Source organism: Rhamphochromis sp. 'chilingali', assembly GCF_963969265.1.
Source record: "Rhamphochromis sp. 'chilingali' genome assembly, chromosome: 3".
NCBI classification, from domain to species: Eukaryota; Metazoa; Chordata; class Actinopteri; order Cichliformes; family Cichlidae; genus Rhamphochromis; species Rhamphochromis sp. 'chilingali'.
Genome location: NC_137931.1, coordinates 2619395 through 2633585, shown reverse-complemented (window position 1 = coordinate 2633585; position 14191 = coordinate 2619395). Strand labels below are relative to the sequence as shown.

At 41.3% G+C, this 14191-nt stretch overlaps 2 protein-coding genes across 5 annotated transcripts in view; one reads left to right on the top strand and one right to left on the bottom strand.

Moving 5' to 3' along the window:
* Window positions 1–14191, top strand: part of dmd (dystrophin) — a 308778-nt gene that overhangs the window by 74736 nt on the left and 219851 nt on the right. The window lies entirely within an intron of this gene.
* On the bottom strand, window positions 935–2844 carry LOC308394458 (uncharacterized protein; the record flags this gene model as incomplete). The annotated part of the gene is made up of 1 exon (XM_080878816.1): window positions 935–2844. The coding sequence occupies one exon, from the start codon at window positions 2842–2844 to the stop codon at window positions 2398–2400; it is 447 nt and encodes a 148-aa protein (XP_080734942.1). The 3' UTR covers window positions 935–2397.

The window sequence follows — 14191 nt, the reverse complement described above, 5'->3', positions numbered from 1 at the left end:
GTGTCATGTGCAGGTTTTCTCAAATCAGTAACTACAACTATTACCCTAATTCACCTCAGACATGGATTATCCCATGTACTCTGTTAACATTAATGTAATCAGTGACTCCTCTTAAGCAAAGTCACTCCACTCATATATTATTATTATGGGTTCAAAAGTGGCCAGCAAATGAGCCCATAATAAACTATTCCATAATTACCGTAATCTCTTATTTGTTTTACTCATGTCACTTGTCCGCTTCAGCTGAATCTTCTAAATGCAGTCTCAGAAAAACAAACATTAGCAATACACATTGACCATCCTGGTGGGCAGGCGTCGGCCATCCACATTCCAGAGGGGCCATAAAACACCATAAAGTTAACACTCGCTGTGGAAAAAGTAACACTGGTCTCATCACAGTATGTCTCAAACTATATTAATTTCTCCATCAACATATGCCTGTAACTACAGTTTTCTTCACACATAAACCCAGAAATCTTGTAGTAGAGAAACATTAGCCAGTATTCCTATAAATCACATGATCAAACACATGAAGAACCGTAATGCTGTAAAAACGAAAATGCAAATGTTAGCACTTGCGCAGGCGTATGCATACTTTGTCACAGATATCTCTGTGAGCACACAAGCTAGTGAATGACACACACATAGTAAATTCACAGACACAGAAAATGGCATTTAAAATGTTAAATCATCACGCAACCTCGAGTGTTGCTGTCATCTTTCTGCTTCTGTAAAGGGAAGCACACACAGACTCATCTGCACCCCTGCCAGGCGGGGGTCAACTTCACACAGTCGTGTTACATCAGTAAAGTCTTGTCAGCTTTTGTCAGCTTTTACCAGTCAGTCAGTTTGTTTTCCTTTCACTCACTCATTCATTCCTTCTTTCTTTGCTGATAGTGGAACCTATCGTCGCATTTAGTTTCCACTCTCAGCAAAATGACGTCATTTCAAAAAGAAAAAGAAGAACTTTAGTTTGGATTACATCGCTGAATCCTTTTGGACTGGGACTGTCATTTAATAATTGTCCCAAATAAGTGGCTTTCTCCAGAGTCCATTTAAATGTGGAGAACTCACTTGGCACAATTTTCTCGACGACGTGTAGCGCTTTTAATTCCCGACGTGCAGATCTGCTTAAAGAACAGAGATTATCGAACAAAACTTTCAGTGCACTGTGAAAGTATCAAAATAAAAAGGCCTTGTTAAGTCATGACACAAGCTCCTCATCTCAGGAGGGTAAATCATACCATTAGCATGGTTTATCATACCATCATACTAATCGGCAGGCTCAACTTCACAACAAAAGAAAAATCATCAGCTAGATTCACTCCAAATCAACCATCAGCTGCACAAAACAACATAACCTTAATGCCTTATTAGCTATGAGTTTAATCCCCAGGTCTGTGCTCTTCACTCATTTAGGTCACAGATCTATTTTATTCAATTTTCCTTTTCCCTTCATCATAAAACATGTGACATGCTGTCACGCACTTCACAAAACAGTCTGTTCTGACGTATTCAGAGTTGTGTATCTAAATACAGGATTCACTCGCACATCAAAGCAGGAAACTCAGTGTTTTAGAGTCTCCACTCAACACACAACAAACTCCAACACATCTCATTCACTCGTGCTAGAATTCAATCACCTTTCATTAATCTAAAACCGATCAACTAATTTGCATATCAGCTATTAACCCACTAAGTTGACAGGACGACAGAAAAGCATGTTCAAAATAGTATCACAAAAGACAATTTCCCTCATACAGTAAATTACATGTGCTGCCTCAATCAAGCAGGAAGCTTCTCCCAATTTACCATTTTAACAACTAAATTTATTGTCTGATCACTGGTTGGTCAAACCAGGATCTTTTTTCCCACAAAAGTTAAACTGTTGTCCTGCAACCTGTAGAGTCAATTTTTTGCATTGGATACATTCAGTATTTAATAACAAGTGTCTGCTAAATTGACACTAATTTAACACTGATGAAAGATAACAAGCTAATTTTCATTACATGTGTTTGTGTTATTAGGCAGGTCTAATGCATGTCTGTGGAGCTGCATCTCCAGCAGAGCATGTTCTTAAAGCTGCCTTTCCTACACACTTCTCTGCTATTATTTAATCATTTCTTAACTAATGTGCTATGAGTCTTCATGAGTCATTTTGTGTTTGGAATTGTTAGTAGGGTTAATGCATGTTCTGCTTGTGTGTGTGTGATTTTGTATATGTTTCTATTTTCGCAATGTTTCAGACTCCGTCTCAATTTTCCAACTTAAGCAGTCAGTTTTCTTTTCCCCAGGTTTGCTAACCCAAATTTTGATTTCCCACATTAAATAATTCCTATGTGTTCTCACCTAGTCTTCTCACTCTGTTGTCCTCTCACTCTTTTGTCCTCTCCCACTTCAACAGTCCCGGCAGTTCTCCTTCAGCTTTGTCCTGTCTAGTAGCTGAAGTGCTGCTGCTGCCTTCTTGGGCGACTTCTTAGCAGCTGCTGCCGGTTTCTTGGCTTTGGCCGCGGCGGGCGTCTTAGCTTTGGTCTCAGTAACCCTGTTCATCTTGAAGGATCCGGAGGCCCCGGTGCCCTTGGTCTGCACCAGAGTGCCCTTCGCCACCAGACTCTTGATGGCGGTCTTGACACGGGCCTTGTTCTTGTCCACATCGTAGCCTCCGGCAGCCAGAGCCTTCTTGAGGGCGGCCACGGCTTTCACATCAGCTCGCCCACACTTGGGCCGACCTTCTTGGGATTGGAAGTCGTCGTCTTCTTCTTCTTGGCCTGAACCTCTGCACAGGGCGCAGGGCGTGTTTATGATGGAGCCTTTCCCACCACAGCGCCGGCACGTTGAGCGCATCATGAAGGGTCCATTTCTTTCATGTAGCTATGGTCGCTAGCCAGCATGCTAGCCGCATGTGGCTTGCCCGAGTCACTCAGTCCTTTTTGAGCATTTCGACATGCTGCCGCCGCAGAACCTGGCCTCAAATCCAGCAAGCTTAGCGCGCTGATCTCCAAAAAAGTCCCGAAAGCCAGAAAGACGTCAAATAAATGTCTCGTGCTAAGCGCTCGAACAAAAACTCCTCTTCACGTCGCCATCTTGCTCGCCCTTCCGTGGAATTCATTCAATCAGACAGGAAGATGGGTTTGCTTTCTTCTTCTGCTGCTTTTGCTTCTGCAGCCTCTGCTCCGATACTGCCGCTGCTGATCAGGTTTTTTCAGGGAAGAGTGAGAGTTTTGAGACAGATCGTGCTATAAATAAGTCAGCCAGAAACTTGGCTTTAACGTTTCCAATTGTTAAACTATAACTTTTCTTCCGACCGCTGCATGTGGAAAATTGATTCAGGTCTGCTTTTCACCTGAAGGTGACAACTAAGACATTTTCATTATTATCATCAATGCTTAATCAACACATATCTCTCTCGCTCTGTGTTTTTGTGAACAATCCTTTCTTAAAAGCAGAAAATGAAATTATAGTTGTTTTTTTGGTTGATCAACACAAAACCTTTTTCCTATGATTATTTTTTTTCTACAATATAAATTCTCCCTCTTATTCACTCCTTTTTTTTTTTTTTTTTTTTTTTTTTTACAATAGCTGGCGACCTGCAAAATCACCGCTGTCACTCACAATCAAAGGCAATTACTCTTGCACAGTGCACAAAAACACTGTGATGTCAGACACATTCACACTCACTTTGTCATCTGCATAAATAAATCATATGGCTGGAGATATGTGCCATGGTGATCCATAGGCATGATCACACGTTTATTTAATTATTTTCAACCCAACAAAACAAATAAACAAAAACATGATGCTGATGCTATGAACACTCCACACACAAGAGTCAAGATTCAGGAAAACTGCTCATGGAAACGCTGCACACTCCAGTTATCACAGTTATCATAGCGCTGTTTCCCTCTCTTAGAGTAGTTCTCAGACAGCTCTCGATCTGATAATGTGTAGCCTGCTCATCAGCTCAGAAGAAAAACTGCAACGCAACATCACACAGTAGTTGCTCTGCCCACAGCGGCAAAGTCTTACACTTTCATATTCAATACAGCTTCTCCATCATGTACTTTTAGATGTTTCATACAGGGTTCAGCATATTAGTTGTTTTCACAGGTGTGCTGTATATCTCAACAATGGCTCATAATAAGACGACAGTCTTTCACACAGGTCAAGTGCCTCTATGCACTTCATTAGTTTAAATATTTACCTATATCACTTCACCTCATATGTCATTGTACTGAATTTAAGCAACCACAAGCTTAATGTAGATTACTTTTAACAACTATCCACCTCAATTACGTCTATGGTCTGGCACACAGGCTGTTGTCGATCAGGGCAAGCTAAAGAGTTAACATTTTGTGTCAGCTGCCAGGAGCAAAGTCCAGCACAAACGTCTGTCTCCCTCCAACTCATTCTTGGTTGCTTAGAAACCCATGATAACAACAACAGTCGGTGTCACAGACCACGTGTTCTGCTCCGCACACACTCACACAACAACAACAACAAAAACGACGACGACGACAACAATGACAACAACACAAAATAGGCCTACTCCGGACTCACACCGGACCGCTCGGGACCCTGACCCAGTTGTGGGACGCTCACCCACTCGCGCGACAAAACCCAATGAAGGGACGCTCGGGACACACACCCAGGGCGATTTCAAAACCGGACACTCACCGGACGCTTGGGACCCTTGGGCGATTTAACCAAAACCTCTTTTTCGGGACACAAACCCAGTTATCGCTCCACAAAGCAGCGAACTTCTCAACGCCTCACAAAATGGCAGAGACTGCACAACGACACGGTTATAGAGTCGGCCTCTTCAAACTTACTTGGCGTTGCTTAGCGTGTAATATCAGCTTCGAATCCCGCCGATCGCCATTCATCGAGGAGAAAGATAGACCGCGAATCCACAGGAACTTCCTGGCTGACGTCAGTCTTTCAGCGTGTCCCTCCTCCCCTCGGTGAATGCGATTCCAGGGCTCCGGCTCTCGAAGGACCAATTAATGATAGGTTTGTAGCTTGAACCCATCCGCTGGAACGTTAAAGACAATATAATTACACTGCAAAGCAAGACACAAGTAGGCAAGCTTCTTCATGTTTCTCGTGCACGGGAGAAAACCGGACAGGCACCGTTCCTTCGCTTGACCCCAGTTGCTCTCGTCCGTCCTCCCGTAACACTGTCCTTTTATTGAGGTTACATGAATATGCATAGGTTCATTAACATACGATGTCTACATACAAACAAAGAGTACCTTGCCTGTGTGTGTGTGTGTGTGTGTGTGTGTGTGTGTGTTGCTGATCAAAGGGTCAAACATCCTTGGTCAGGAAGAGGGTAGCCTCCCCCTCCCCCTAGATGGTTCATCCTAGATAACACGGTGAGGAAGTCCTGCAGTTCATCTAAACAAAGAGCACTTAGACTAGAACAGACGCAACTACGTTAATCCTACCATAAAACAATAAGACACGGTATGACCTCTCATGCTCCCAAAGTGCTGTCTAATACACACAAAGTTTGCAGACTATCAAGGATCAAAACCTCTACCAATCTACAACTAATTACAAAACTCTAAGCATATATAAGTAAATATTTCTAAGCATAAATGACAATCAACAATACAAATCTAACAGAATGTAGTTAGGAAGCACTCAGTTTAGTGAAAGTGTGTGTATGTGGCATGTTGTATAGAGCACTTTGAGTAATCGGGAGAGTAGAAAAGCGCCACGTAAGAAGCAGTCCATTCACTGTCAGAACAGAGTTCTGTCATGCTGTTTTTGCACTATTATGTTCCGGCACGTTGTTATTACATGGTTTGATTAAGGTACACATTAGGCTGACATCTGTGGCCAGAGCTGAAACTGTCCTGGGCCAGCACAGGACCAGCTGCGTGTTTGCAACTGGCCTTGTGCTGGCCCATGTGTGGGCCACCTCTGGCAAACCTGATTTGGGCCACCATAGGGCCGTCATTCTTTGCGGAATGTGGGCCATGTGTAAGCACATTGTGTGGGCCAGATCCGGGCCATACCAATTTTGCCATGTGGTAGCTGTTGCGGTGGTGGTTAAATTGAGACTGGCTTGAAGTTTCAAAGGTTCTGTATATAAGCCACTTGAGTTCATTGAGTAAAGACAGACACATAATACGATACAATTGTTTCTTCTCCTTGTTAAATGACATAGAATTTAATCAGTATAATCTACATGTACTCTACGCACAAAAAGCTAAATTAAGGTGTTCAACACTTTGGTTAGCACAAAATTATATCTGCTAGTTCCATGCAAGAGGCAGTCATATTCCCAAAAATGTTTAAACACTGTATAGTTATTGTTTAAAGAAATAATACAAGCACCAGCTTAAGCTAAAGAATGTAAGTAGGTGGGTCTGGATACTCCAGATTAGAGCAGGGCAATATGACCAAAAATTTTTTCACGATATACATTTGAAAATTTGCAATAACGATATAACTGACAATATAATTGACACTATACAAAATACTTTACAACTCCCCAACTTTATTAGTGCAAAAAAAAAAAAATCAATGTATTTTCACTTAAACAAGCAGCTGTTTTTGCATTAAAGTTATATAAAAATGTAACAGTGCAAATTCCTCGCTGACAGTTTAACCAAAAGGCGTTTCCAGTGGAAACTGGCCGACATATCCTCAGCACAACCATGTATAACATCCACAAAACTTAAAAAGAGGTTATACACACACAATACGGTAATATTATGTTGAAGCACAGCACGTATCACTCCGCGAGGCTCCTGACTACGATAGCCGTAATGCTCCGACAATCTATCAAGCGGTGCGGCTTCGTAGCTTAGCAAAGTCGTACTGAAACATTTGACAGATTTTCGAGCGCCGTGTACATAAAATCGTTTTGAGGTCAGTAAACACAACTCATATATATATTCATTATAAGGCACATAATTCATACATAAGGCACACGGGATTATAAGGGGCACTGTGGATTTTCAGAAAAATCAAAGGATTGATTTTAAGTGTGCCGTGTTTTCCAAAAAACACGGTAATAACGACGGCCCGCTAGCATGCTCTACCAAAAATAGTGCTTTGTTGTGTATCTGACGGACGAAAGCTAAACCAGTTCCACACCACTGAAGCTGCAGCAGTTTTACAAACCAGTTCTTGTTTCATCCGTTTCATTTAACGATCCGCTTTCGCCCTTCTCATTCTCCGTTGCCGCCATGCTTTTTCCGCCATGTGCCTATGAAAACAAAGGCACTGCGCGCGTGCGTTTTACCCATATTCTATCGCGATATTTCATTTTCTTATCGTTGCCCAACATTATACTGGTATTACCGTGAACGGTATGATATGGCCCAGCCCTACTCCAGATTCTTACTAGTGTCCATTGACATTAATGAGAGATTAAATGGTGATTCTACAGTGACTGTAGGTGTGAATGTGAGCAAAAATAATTCTGTATGTATGTGGACAGATAAACCAACCATCCAACCAGCTCATTAACTCATCATTTTCACATCTTCATTTCATATGACAGCAGAATAGGTATAACTTTAGTCAGCAACCAAACACTGGTCGCTGCTTACCTCAGTAATGGAGTTAATAACTGAGATAGAGATAAGAGACATGGAGAAAACACCAACTAGACAAATGCAGTTTTAAAACAAGCCCAAAACAGCATTTTTTTGATGACTTTATAGACAAAATACATGCAAAGGGATTGGCAACTTTATCTGCTGTGTGCACAGGTAGCTGCTGCCACGCACAACTGTCTCACCATCTAATTCTGTTATGAATTGAGATATAGGTAAAGTCACAGAAACTGGACTTCAGATGTGGTTAAAAGTAGTCCCTTGGATGAAAGTTTTGTGGATTATGCCTACCCCACCCTCACAATTGCATTTTGTTGTATGAGCACAAATTTTAGGAAGCAGGTTTGTTGTATTTTTAAGAGGTGTTGTTGGTGTGTTGTTGGCATGGTGAAGGAGATTTTGTGAATGTACTATGTATGCATGTTGGTGTGACAGTGTGAGTAAAGCTGTCAGAACCAATTCTAATCTTAGCCAAATGATTTAAAAATAGATCTCTTCTCTTCTCTTCGATCTTATTTAATGGAGATAAAGAGATCTATTAAATAAGATCTGTAGAAGTAATAGAGCTTGAATTGAAATGTTATTTGTAATTAAACATGTCCTAATACTTTAATTACGCAAAACGAAAAGAAAACCATTCTATGTCCAGGTTAAGAGTGGTTGAGCGGTACCAGCTAGATGTAGATGTAGTGTCCTTGTATCTCCTCAGCTTGCTGCTGTATGTTGGGTTTTTTTACCTGTGGATGACACTGTTGATTGTCTGCACCTTTGGGTCTGAAAACAGGTCTTGTCATTTGTGCTCATGTGCCAAACAAAGTTCAGAGTACCCAGCCTTCGTGGAGTCACTCGTGAGATGCTTGAGGGTGCTCAATCTGAGGACTCTGTCGTGCTACTGGAAGACTTAAATACTGGCCTGGGCAATGACAGTGAGGCCTGCTGGGGAGTAATCAGAAGGAATGGCCTGCTTGATCTAAACCTGAGATGGTGTTCTGGTATTGGACTTCGGTGCAAAACACAGTTTGTCTATAATAAACACCATGTTCAAATATAAAGGCCTCCATGAGCTGTGGATAAGCCGTGGAACCAGGACACCATAGGCTGGCAGAGGGCCTGGTCCTCAAAATCTTCAACTTCAGCAAAACATCAACAACATTCCGAGGAAGGCTGGGGACGCTGACCCCAAATGCACCTTGTTCCTCACCTCGATTGTAGAGGCCACTGCATGGAGCTGTAGCTGCAGGATGGTTGGTGGCTGTCATGGTGGGATCTCCTTCCCCCCTTTAATTTTCTCTTCCTTTCCGTTCTTCCTTTATTCTCTTAAAGTTTACATTGGTCTACATTTCCTGTTTTTCTCTCTCTTCTCTTCTTGCCCTTTTCTTCCCTTTTTGCTCTCCTCTCTTTCCTTTTTTTCTACCTGTCCTACATTTCGTTTACACGCCTTTCTTCTTGTTTCTTCATGTTCTTCCCCTTTCCTTCACCTCTCCCTTCCCATGCTGTTCTTTCCTTCGTATCCTTTTTTGTTCATCCATCCTCTCTTCACATTGAAATGGGAGAATATTTGTATGTAGGGGGCAAGGAAAAGTACATGTGGTTACCAAAGCATAATTAGCACCACTTCCTAGATAGATCAGTCTCTCTCTGTCTGTCATTCCCATATGGAAAAGATATTTATAAGTCTTATGAAGTTTGTATCTGTCTTGTGTGAAACTTGTATGAAAAGCATACAAGAGTGAAAACAGATATAAGATCCCTTGAAAAAATTATATAAATGAAACTTGTATGTTTTGGATACTTACTAAAACAATATATCAAAGTAATGAGAAAGTGGCCACTTTCATGAGTAAATCATATAAGCCTTATATGATCACTATATCAAGTAGGCCACATCTTATGCAAGTCTTTCATAATTATTTTCTATTTCTTTTCCATGTGTTCACACACACACACACACACACACACACACACACACACACACACACACACACACACACACACACACACACACACACACACACACATTCTAATAGTTACTGAGTAGTGAGACAGTAGGTGGAGCAAACTAGATTACAGGAGGAGAAATTAGAGAAAACCAGGAAAGAGAGTATTGCAAAGAGATTTGGTACGAATAGAAAGAACTGGCAGTGAAGCACTATCATGTCTGATTTAAGTGTGATTTGCTGCTAAGCAAACCATAAAAAGAAGCACTGCATGAATATGAGGATCAGTCACCAACAGGAAACTGAATAGGTTTTTTTATACTTTCTTGTTTGCACCATATCTGTAAATTACTTCATATGCATTTACTCTTCTGATGCTTCCATTTCAAATTCAAATTTTATTTGTAACATACACAGTCATACACAGTACAATATGCAGTAAAATGCTTAGACAGCTGCTCGTGAGCTAAAATAAAAGACTATGAATAGGATAGAAAATAAATATGAAAATTAAAATAAAGGGTAAATTTAACTAGGAAAGAATAGAATAAAATATAAAAATTAAAGTTAAAAATAAAATAACTGTACAACAAAATACACAATATAGAAAATATATAAGAATATATGAAGAAATATAGAACAATAAGAACAATATATAAAAATATAGGACAATAAGAGCAGCTGTACGTGTAATAAATGGTAATGAAAGAAATGTAATGTCCAGGGTTGTGCAATCCACATATTTAAGTGTCCTGTGCAGTGCAAATATGACTAAAAGTGATTTATTTAAGTGACTTGTGATAGAGTGATTTGATTGGATGACCACGCAGTAGTTGTAGTTGTGCAGTGGCCACTAGTGTAAACAAATGTCCAGAAAGTCCAGTGTGTGTGTAAGAACCATATGTGTGGGTCAGTACTGTGTGGTGGTGTGATTGAGAGACCGTATCGCCTGCGGGAAGAAGCTCCTCCTCAGTCTCTCTGTGTTGGTCTTCAGGGAGCGGAATCGCTTTCCTGACCTCAGCAGAGAGAACAGTCTGTTGTTGGGATGGCTGAAGTCCTTCACGATCTTCCTGGCCTTGGTCCAGCACCGCCTGCTGTAGATCGAGTGCAGGTCAGGGAGCTCGGAGCGGATGGTGCGCTCAGCTGACCGCACAACCCTCTGTAGAGCTCGTCTGTCCTGCATGGTGCTGTTCCCGAACCAGGTTAAGATGTTTCCCGTCAGGATGCTCTCTATGGTGCAGGAGTAAAAGTTCCTGAGCACCTTGGAGGGCAGTTGGAAGTCTCTCAAGCGTCTGAGGTGGTAGAGACGCTGACGGGCCTTTTTCACCACGGTGTTGATGTGACAGGACCATGACAGGTCCTGCGTGATGTGAACTCCGAGGTATTTGAAGCTGTCCACTCTCTCCACTGGGCACTCGTTGATGACGGGGGTCTGGTAGTTCCTCTCCATTTTTAGCAATGACAATTTATTTATTTATATCTCCATTTACGGGGTGGCTGTAGCTCAGGTGGCAGAGCAGGTCAGCCACTAATCAGAAGGTCGGTGGTTCGATCCCAGGCTGCCTCCTGGCTGCATCCAAATATCCTTGGGCAAGATACTAACCCCATGTTTGCCTACTGGTGGTGGTCAGAGGGCCCGGTGGCGCCTGTGTCCGGCAGCCTCGCCTCTGTCAGTGCGCCCCAGGGCAGCTGTGGCTACAATGTAGCTTGCCATCGCCAGTGTGTGAATGTGTGTGTGGATGGGTGAATGACTGAATGTAGTGTAAAGCGCTTTGGGGTCCTATGGACTAGAAAAGCGCTATACAAATGCAGGCCATTTACCATTTACCATTAGTTGTTTATTATATAAGCATGGGAAGTGGGCAGGACCTGAGATCAACTTTTCTCAATGTGTAGTGACTACCAATAAGAATGATGAATACTATTTATTTACATATAGTAGTAAGTACTTTAGAAGGTCTCCTAGACAACCCAAGCTGGAAAGCCAGCTTATAGACACGTGGCCTTATACTCCTGGGACTGGTAATTTGTCTGAGTCAGAGCTAACTAGAAGGAGAAAATGTGTCACAGATCAACTTACTCCATCCATCCATCTTCTTCCACTTATCCAGTTCAAGGTCACAGTACTCCATCCCAGGAACTGTGAGTGAAAGCCAAGGTACATCCTTGACAGGTGACCAGTCTGTCACAGGGCTGACAAACAGCTCCGGCTAATGGGTGAATAAGGCAAGTTGTATAAAGTGCTTTGAGTGCTCTGGTAAAGTTGAAAAGCCCTATAAAAAACTAATCCATTGTCATTTAACATGTATTTATTTATCTATCTATCTACAGCTCATCCCAATAATTGAGTTAGGGGTGTTGGTGCACTGATTGACAGCTATCCCTGTCACAGTCTGTGAGACGTGATCCAGTCCTTGGAGTTGATGTGGAGTGGATCTCTTTACTCTCTATGTGCTGCTGTAGCCTTTTGAAGCACTTTCTTAGCTGACTTATTTTGTGGCTTGCTATGAGGTAAAGCTTTATGAATGGTAGGGAGTGCATGCATAAAAAATAATAATAATTATATAAATTGATTTACATTAGAAATGCATAATTAATCACATACATCTATCAATAATTCTGTGATTGTGATAAAAATTGGAATTGAATAAATGCTACATTTAAAACATAATTGATTCATAAAATGTATCAAAAATGTTTAAAATATGAATAAATAGTATTTAAAAACACAATACAGGTTATGAATGCAGCTTGCTAAGATTAGCTTATAAATTAACGCATCAAATTGAAGCATCAACATCCTGTTTGCAAAACTAATTGGTGTCTACAGTGGCTACATCCACGTTTATACTGTATATGTCAAATTTTTATAAAAATGTTTTAAGAAAATGACCTTTATCATGTATTTTAATTATAAAAGAAGACTGAGTGGGGCCCATGAGATTGTTTTTTAAGTGGGCCACAGTACTTTGGGATGGCTGGTTTATAACAAGGTAGTAAGACCTGCTATAGTTTGTGGTTTTCATTGGACTGAGTAGAACAGATAAGATTATGAGTGTATCAGAAAAATATAGAAATATTTGTTGAAATATTTTGGACACAAAGATAGATAGGGAAGATTGAAATAGTTTGGATTGAATAGGAAGTATAGGGGACATACAAGACAAAGTAGACTATGCAGACTAGTTGGTGAGAGAGGAGGATGCAGGGATAGGGTGAGACAGAGGCTTCTGATCCAATGTGGAAAGAAGAAGTGAGTATATGCTTCATGGTTTTCATTGACAGTATTTCTTGGCATAGCCAGGTGTTGGAAGGCTTCCACTTTGGTGGCCTCAGATTCTTCTTCTGCAGATGATCTGGTTCTGTTGGCTTCATTAGGTGGTGACTTCTAGCAGCCAGTTGTGAAGGGGCACAAAGAAGAATCAGCACCTTCAAGTCAGAGACCATGGTCCTCTGTCAAAAAAGGTGGAGTGCCTACTTTGGGTCAGGGACAAGTTACTACCCCAGGTGGAGAAGTTCAGGTGCTTTGGGGTCTAGTTTATGAGTCAGGAGAGAAGAGAACAGGAGACTAACAGACAAATTGGGCGATGATTGCATTGAGTCAGATGCTGCATCGGTCCGTTGTGGTAAAAAGGGAGAGATGACAACGAAAGCGAAGCAAACCGAAGTGGTGCTGTCCAAGTCAAGTGCTTGACACTCTTTCCTGGATGTCTTCCAGTGTGATGGTTCCTGGATCCTATTCAGGGAGGCTGCGGGGGTCTGCTCTTAGATCCCCTAGCAACTGAACATTATTGTTATGTGTTGCATCCTTCTCCCATATGCTCTTCCTGTTCTGCTGTAATCTACCCTAATTCCATTGTTACAGATTTATGGTGTTCTTTGCTAATTTGTTATAAATGTAGTATAATAATGTATTTATAATGATAAAAATATTATGCTGTTACAGTGTAGTTGGATTTTTGACAATATTGTCAAAAAAATAAATAAATAAATAAATAAATAAATAGACCTTTGGGTAATAGACTTCTTGGGGTAATGTGAAGGGCAGCCTGTTCTACATCTGCTGACAAATGGGTGTGAAATCACAGGCTGCTTCTACACCATATTCTGGCCTGATTTGTTTTATCGTATCTCTTTTTATCTTCTTCAACACAAGCTGCGGTTTGCATTCATAAAAACACGAGCACTGACACAAAGCCAGGGAGGAACAGACAGTCATGTCCCACAGCATATTTCCCACACCATGTCCCACGTGCATAAGTGGTGGGTGGAGGTCAGATCTGATCATATCACACACACAAATGCGTTTTCATCTTCAGTAAACACTGATAGCAATGACCTCTACAGGAATGTGAGCAGAATGCTAAACATTGCTGACTCGTTCCTCTTGTGTGTGGATGTAGTCGCTTCAAAATCAGACTTTGCAGACACAGAAAGATGATTCTCTCATTCTGTGCCCTCCACACTAAGGACAGCTTGACTTATCTCACCTTTTGAATGGAAATACTGGGTTAAAATTTAATTTGAATTAAGCATATATGAAGTTATAATTTTTTATCTATGACACTTAATCTACAGGGTGGGACATTTATATGGATACACCGTAATAACATGGGAATGGTTGGTGATATTAAAGTCCTGTTTGTGGCACATTAGTATATGTGAGGGGGCAAACTCCTC